This window comes from Vidua macroura, chromosome 6 (assembly GCF_024509145.1).
Source record: "Vidua macroura isolate BioBank_ID:100142 chromosome 6, ASM2450914v1, whole genome shotgun sequence".
In the NCBI taxonomy this organism is placed as follows: domain Eukaryota; kingdom Metazoa; phylum Chordata; class Aves; order Passeriformes; family Viduidae; genus Vidua; species Vidua macroura.
The window spans coordinates 17,817,363-17,825,304 of NC_071576.1; the positions used below are offsets into that span (position 1 = coordinate 17,817,363).

Consider the following 7,942-nt stretch of genomic DNA (forward strand, 5'->3'; position numbering starts at 1 on the left):
CTTTTTCTTACACATTGAACCTGATATGGAGCATATTGATGCCTTCCTGAAGCTCAGGAATATTTTTCCAGGTGGTGGCTGTGGTAGATTAGTCACTTCCTAGTGCATAGAAAATGGGAATCATGATAAAGTGGGGCCACACATGGACACCTGGACAGGACTCTCACTAACAGGGAGAGAGGGTTGTATTCCATCCAACAAGCTCACAAAAGGTAGAAAGAGACATACCAGGTGACACCAGCATAATCAGTCGTCATTCACAAAGAATACAGTTCCAGAAATCCACTCAAACATTTTTTCCCTGTTATTTCTTTTTTCTAGAATAAACAAGTGAGTCAAACAAAGATCCGGGTGATCTCCACCATCGTTTTCATCCTGGCAGGCTGCATCGTCTTTGTCACCATTCCTGCATTTATCTTCAAGTACATCGAGGGATGGACAGCCTTGGAGTCCATTTACTTTGTAGTTGTCACTTTGACCACTGTTGGCTTCGGTGACTTTGTAGCAGGTGAGCAGCTTTGAGCCAAGATACTGTGCACAAGGGCCTTGGCTCTTAGAATTTGTTTTCTGGTATAGAGAGGAGGCTCTTCACAATGTGTTATATTCCAATTAAATTATGCCAGGTGTTTCTGTTGGGATTACTGTGCAGTATAACACCAGGCTGATTTGAGGTCCAGGCGCCTTGCCATTTGTAGATTGTGAGTCTTCAGCAATGTAGATAACAGGAGCCTGGAAAGTCCTGATTATCCTTTATCATGCAATGAATTATGCAAAAGTAAAATTACTTTCCCATTGAATTAAAGATCTGTATTAGTCCATTAGGGCTCAGTCTGAGGCTGACTGCAGAAGCAAGTAGCCCAAATGATGAATGAAGGACGCTTTTACAAAGGACAACTGGGCCATAGGTCTTTAGAATTCTCTGGTCAGATGCAGTTGTGGGCTGCTACTACAGGAGTTGCAGCATTTCAAAACCTGCATTCTGTTTGCTAACCTTGGCAGAAATTTTGACATTGCAGTTGCCCTGTTAAGGAAAACTCTTGTAGGAAAGAAGGACTAATGGGGTATGTATCTCAGTGCTTGGGGGAGACTCTCCAAGATTAATACAGTATGAGCAGGAACTATAAATATCTACCCATATACAATTTCCAAAGAGGGAATTGAGATAGTTGGCTGGAGAGATGAAAGAGACTTTTTATTTTTGACACAACTGCTCTGCTAACAAAAAGGTGGTCAAAATAAATGAATTTTTCCCCATCAGTGCATGACCTCTACTTCTCATTCCTGTTAGTGGTCCTAATTAAGGGTATTAAGTTGCCTGTGTTAAAAACACTGACATTGTGCTTCTTAGTCTCTATAAACAGAATGAGTTAAAAACATCAAATAAAACTACAAAATTTTCTTTGCTGAAGAACAGTAGACAAGTCTTTTTTGTAGAGAATACTCTAATCCTCCTTTTTATGACATACTGGCATAGAAGACATGAATTATTGAGAAAAAAAAAAGTCACTGAACAAAGAAAGACCCAGATATAAAAAAGAAAGTTTTAGGACCATTCAGTTACAGAAGTGATTGTGTGAGCTTTGTCCATTTTAACCACTTAGAGGAATTCACTGATATTCTTTGAGGTACCACAGTGTGAAATAAAAATAATTTACAATATTTTTCTTAATAATACAACATTTCAGTATTGTTTAATAATGTGATAATAAAAAAGCTCTGAATATTAAATTGTTCTACATGCACATGATTAGGAGAATATAATCCACAGCTGGGTGGCTACTAACAAGCAGGTTTTTTCAAAAATCATATGGAAGACTCTGAATAAGAAAACTTCAGAGGCATTTTCATGATAAGAGTTTAAGGCAGGTGATCACCAGGAGATTTGGGGTTTATTGCTGGTTTTGAGAGAGATTTTCTGCCCCTTTTATTTTCTGCCACACTAATCTCTCAGTATCTCTGTTCCTTCAACAGCAAATCAAAAATACTACATCTTAATGGTTAAAACAGCATCAGTGAAGCTATGCTGGTTTATTCCACCTAGAACAAATCCCAGTTCTTGGGAAACTGGGAGGTTTTTGTACTACAGTTGGAAATAAAATTGTGCATGGAGCCTGAAAAAACACAGTATCTGATAGGCTGAAAAAAGTGGTCTCATACTTTCTCAGTCACCTGATTACTGTGCAAGATAGATCCAGACAATCCATTTCCTAGTGAGCTTCCTCAGGGACATGTATGATCAGAAGAGGCTTCTTGTACCATAGCAACAGCAGTCCCTACCTCCCATTGTTTCAGACTCTTAAAGACTGGAAAAAAGGAGTGTGATTCAAGCAGTCTATGGGGAGAGATTAACATCAAAACCAGTGTCTGGGTCCCTGCCAAGTCTCAAATGTCTGACCTTCCATGGGGGTGTTCAAACACTGTAACTACACTCATACTGAATCTTGATAAAATTAAAGAGTCATAGAAATGTCTCAGATTGTGAAAGCAAAAGGGAAAATGCTGAACTGTGTCGTCTGGTGATTTTAACAGGGAAACACCCAAAATCTCTCTGCAGCTGTACAGAGGAATAGGTGTCTAGCTCTTTCTAACCAAGGCTGGAGTCCAGGAAATGTGCAGATCTCTGCCTGAGTCTTCTGGTAGGCTTGCTCTTCGGGCAGGGATTTGCACAGGCACCACCAAGGTGATGTTCACTTGCACTGAGGGATGGGGTGGTGCCCATGGGGCTCTGCAGACTCTTTCCTGCTCACTCCCACTCAGGGCTGTGCCTGCCTCTCACTGGCTCATTCTTGCAGTGCACTTCTTGAAACTGTGGTTGCTTTCTTTTGCAAAATTTTCTGTATTTTACTCTGTAATAGGCAGCAACCTGGCTGCTACCACACTTATTTGGGGGTCTTCATAGTCCATCAGGTTTGCCAAATATCTCACTTCTTGTTTTGCAAGCTCATCTAGAGACTTACATGAAGAGCAGTGTAGTATATTTGTTGCTTGGTTTGATCCATATCTCCTATGAAGTCACTGGCTAAAGAATGCATCCCTCTGAATGACACCCAAGATTGTACAGCCTTATTTTCAGGGCTACTGCATGGTTGGCTTCCTGTCAGATACCCTGATTTGGAAGACAAAGCTACATTTCTTTTTTCTGCACACAGATCTCTCAGTCCTGGAGCTAAACCCAAAAAGTCTTGAAACTCTATAACTTAAAGGGGTTGATCTATAAATTTTCTTAACAATGAGGCTGCAGACAGTTCAGAATAAGGAAGACTAGCTGTATTAAACTTTTTTCTTGGACAGGTGTTTGTGCTGTTGCAAGTACTATCAATGTAGAATTTCAGAGCTGCTTCAGTGTATGAGTAGTACAAAGGAAGGTATTTACTGAGTGCTCTGGCAGGTCATAGCAGTAGAACAATAGGTAATTTTGAAGACTTAAATTAAAACAGACTGGGTTCCTCCCATCTGACAGGCTTTTTGTCTTATTATCAGAACTACAGTGCTGTTGACAAGAGTTAGGAAATACTTTTAGGCATTTTTCAGAATTGCAGATATTTTGTAATGATTTTGGCACCTCATGATTTGTAAGCATAATTATATGCTTATTTCAGGAGGAAATGCTGACATCAAATACATGGAGTGGTATAAACCCTTAGTGTGGTTCTGGATTCTTGTTGGCCTTGCCTACTTTGCTGCTGTTCTGAGTATGATTGGAGACTGGTTAAGAGTCCTGTCCAAGAAGACACAAGAAGAGGTATGATCAGTAATTTCTCAGTGGTGAGAGAGATTTAAGTGCCTGATTCCTGCTTGTCTAAATAAGGATGCTGCTCTGTATGACCATTGCTCAATATGCCCTGTGGTTTACTTCACTGTCTGCCCTTGGTATACAGTTAGCTCTGATCTTAGGTCCTTCACAAAGGAGGAGAAAAAGCAACAGAAGCAAACAAGGTTGTTACATCTCTATCACTACTCAAAAATACACAGAACACATCAGTAGGGTTGCAATTATGGAATGAGATGCAAGCCTTTACTCTGAAACTAGCTATGAAATTGTACTAAAAATGTCAGTGTCTTCTCCTTAAAAATTAGGAGAATTTCCTGTCTTTTCCTATGCCAGACAATATGGTTCTGAATAGAAGTTTAGATTTAGGCTCCTTACTGTGTACTCTGTTTTTAAATGTTGAAGAAATTGAGTAGTCAGCATCAAGGACAGCATGACTAAATTCACTCAGAACATGTCCTCCCTGATTCAAAAAGGATACTTCTCTATTTCTTAGTTTTCTATTTTGCTCTTTCTATTTTCCATACTTATTTCAGTGGGGATATTTTCCACACTCAAATAAGTGTGGAAAATAGAAAGGCAATTGCCAAGACTCTAGAGCTGAAGCCTGTGGTGGAGGATGTTAGTAATATCATTTCAAATTTTAAGGAAACTGTGTTTTACTAGCAAAGTTTACCTGGCAGGGTTAACCAAATAGCAGGCAAAATTTGGCAGGGGTGTAGTGCTGTTTCTAATTTTTGAAGGCATCTGCATCACCCAAGGCCTGGTGCATCCCTCATGCATCTCCATTAATAAAGGGGACTGCAGAGAGTGTGGCTGTTCCATTGATCATCAGGCATCTACAGCGAGGAATCTGGTCTCCCACAGAGATGCAAGATACCTTCTGCCACAGTGCTAAATGGACACCTGTACATCTGGCCTGCAGAAAAAAAAGATGACTCCTTGTGGGTTATTGGGTGCAAAAACCTGAGTTCAGGCTGCAGCAGCAAAAGCAAACCATTGACCATGGTGGGCTCCTGCAGACGCTGTACTCCTGAATCTGTGTAGCTGAACTTTGAGAAAGGCCTGTTTTAACTGAAATATTGCTTGGTCATTTATCTTGATTTTTCTCATTTTGGAAGGCATATTTGTTGAATACAGCCATCACTTAGTGTTTTATTCTTAGCATTATTCCAGCCTCCAGTGCAAAGGAGTAAAACAGACAAAGACAGTAGGACATTCAAGGATATGCTTATAGTGCCCATACAGAATGTGTGTTGAAAACTCCTCCAGATGGCTTGACAGTCTGGTATTTGGACAATTGTGCAGTGGAAATCTCCATTAAAGACAGCTACATTTGTCCCTGAAAATGAACCCTAGACTGGAGAAGTCAGAGGGCCACTTGAAATTAGCTAATGGGAATTAAACATTAACTGCTCTGTGACTCTGTGACTCTGTGGCTCTGAACAGAACCTTCAGTGGGATTAAACATCTGCATCCATGAGCAATACAGGAAAACACATTCCTGCACTGCTGCACTGGTTGTGCTGTTCTGAAGTGTAGTGGTTTAACTATATGTGATTAACTTTGCCCACTCTTGACCATCTACTGCTGACGTTATGAATCAGGAATTTTGTTCTTAATCAAGGATGGATTAGCATGAACATGTCCCACCAGGTAACACAGCTATAAAATGTGTGGAGTGGCAAAGTGACACATGCAGATGAGTTCTATGTCACAAAAGCCATCAGTTGGTATGTTTAGAGTTTGCCCAGCGTAAGCCCTTTGCTACTGAAGTTTGGGTCCAGATGGATGCAGTGGAGATAGGACCTCTCCCCAGTTTCATGCCACAGAAGAAAGTGCTTGTGTTACTGTTCTACAGGAAAGATTTGTATTTTTTTTTTTTTTAAATTAATTTCTCTTCATGTTGTGAAGGTTGGAGAAATAAAAGCCCACGCAGCAGAGTGGAAAGCAAACGTGACGGCTGAGTTCAGAGAGACACGGAGGCGGCTCAGCGTGGAGATCCATGACAAGCTTCAACGGGCAGCCACCATCCGGAGCATGGAGCGCAGGCGCCTGGGCCTGGAGCAGCGAGCCCACTCCTTGGACATGCTCTCTCCAGAGAAGCGCTCTGTCTTTGCTACCTTGGAAACAGGACGCTTCAAAGCCTCCTCTCAGGAAAGCATCAACAACAGGCCTAACAACCTGCGCCTTAAAGGGTCAGATAAGCTCAACAAGCATGGGCAGGGGGCATCTGAGGACAACATCATTAACAAATTTGGATCGTCTGCTAAGATGACCAAAAGGAAAAACAAAGACCTCAAAAAGACCATGCCTGAGGATATGCATAAAATTTATGAGACCTTCAGAAACTATTCCTTGGATGAAGAAAAAAAGGAAGAGGAGACAGAGAAGATGTGTAATTCCAAGAACACTTCTAGCACTGCAGTTCTGACCAACTGTATTCAGCAGCACTCAGACCTGGAAAATGGAGTGATTCCCAGTGAAGCCAAAGAAAGGAAGCATAAAAACAAAGTGTTACTTTAAGACAGAAGTTAAATGTAAAAGATGCTTGACTTGAATTAACAATGTTGGTGTTTTTATATACATATATATTGAGACACGTGCCTTATACAGACTCCTTATTCAGTCTGAATTATATAGCATCCAAGAATATTTCACTGTGCCATAAAGACTCAAGCTTGCTCTGCCAAAACAAATCAGGAACACAGCACTGCAGAATGGCAAAAGAGAGCTACGCACATGGAAATTTCAGCCTGTATAAGATTACCAGGGCAAGACACAAAGGAAGGGAATGGACCACAGCAGTATCACCAGAGGGCTCCTACCATGGTGTGATATTAGACAAAGGGCAGCTATGCAAGCAGGGCCTCTGAAAGGGATGAAACACAGTGTATCTTTGTAATGGAGTATGCATCCATAAAGCCTTCCCCTGGTGATTAAAAAGAGGAGAAATGATTGGAGTGAACTAGAAACTTTCAGTAAGGCTTAGTTTACATTTTGGCACGTGATCCAAGCTAGATTTTTTTTCCCCCTATACTGGAGTCAGATGCATTACCTTTCTAAATGCCAAAAGAATGTCCGTGGACACAGCTAGCAGCTGGGTGCTGGTTGGAAAATCAACATTGACATAAGTAAGGGTTGGATTGCTCTTTTCATTAAAAAAGCAAAAAAAAAAGAAAAAGAAAAAAATAAACCAAAAAAACTCTGTGGGTATTTATCTTAAGCAATGAAAAAAAAAAAAAACCAACAAAAAAAAGAAAAGAAACAAATGGATTTTTTTTCTCATGTAGGAAAATTCAGTGTAAAGTCACAGCAAGAGAGTGCATATGAAGAAAATTCGTCTCATGTTATGTTGTTTAAAAGAAGAGAAACATCAATTTAATGATATTTGGCTAAAAGTATAAAACAGTGGGCCAACTTTTTTTTTTTTAAATTTCTTATTCACACTTTCCACCACTGAAAAAGCCCCTTCTATTTTAATGCTGTAAGACTATAAGGACAGAAGGGAAGCTGTAGCTTTTGCATGTCAGCAAACTGCTGTTCTCTAGCTGAATCTGAATTTTTAAAAATAGTCATAAAAGCATATACGTGATTCAAATGAGGGCCAGGGCTACCATAGAATCTCAGGGCTCTCTGCTCCCTTTTACTGGGTTTGGTTTAGACATAAGCTGCTGTCATAGACTCAGAAAAAAAAACAGAAAAAAAGAAAAAAAAAGAAATTTAGGAAAAAAATATTGTGGTAATCTTTTAAGTGCTTATAGCTATAAGTGCCATTAATGCTGTCATATTTTGTAACTTTTTAAACAAGTATTTTGAATTATTTTGTTCATTTCCTTTCAAGTATGATCTTTGTTGGAAATTTGCTATCCCTTTTATTGATAAAAACTAAACATGAGCTCGCTGCATTTCTAGACTAAAGTGAAATGTAACTAAACTGTGGGCATTTTTAAAAATCCTTTGTGCTGTCTGGGCATATGGATATGAAAAATAGAATTGTGTTTTCAAAGAAAATGCTGCAAAATAATTAATGGGAATTGCAAAACATACTACATTTTTTATAGTGTTTGCCTGTGGGCTACTGGGTGGGCCATTGCAGATAGAAGATTTTGCATGCTGGAAATGAGATACACATGATTATACCAGCAGTGCTTTCCCTGAGCTTTCACAAAA

At 39.8% G+C, this 7,942-nt stretch overlaps 1 protein-coding gene across 1 annotated transcript in view; it reads left to right on the forward strand.

Moving 5' to 3' along the window:
• Positions 1-7,735, forward strand: part of KCNK10 (potassium two pore domain channel subfamily K member 10) — a 29,680-nt gene extending 21,945 nt beyond the window's left edge. The window contains exons 5-7 of the mRNA XM_053979746.1: positions 322-508; positions 3,600-3,742; positions 5,684-7,735. Coding sequence (XP_053835721.1) covers positions 322-508; positions 3,600-3,742; positions 5,684-6,295 — 942 coding nt within the window. The 3' untranslated portion in view covers positions 6,296-7,735. The remainder of the gene's footprint in view (positions 1-321; positions 509-3,599; positions 3,743-5,683) is intronic.
• Positions 7,736-7,942: the final 207 nt, after the last annotated feature.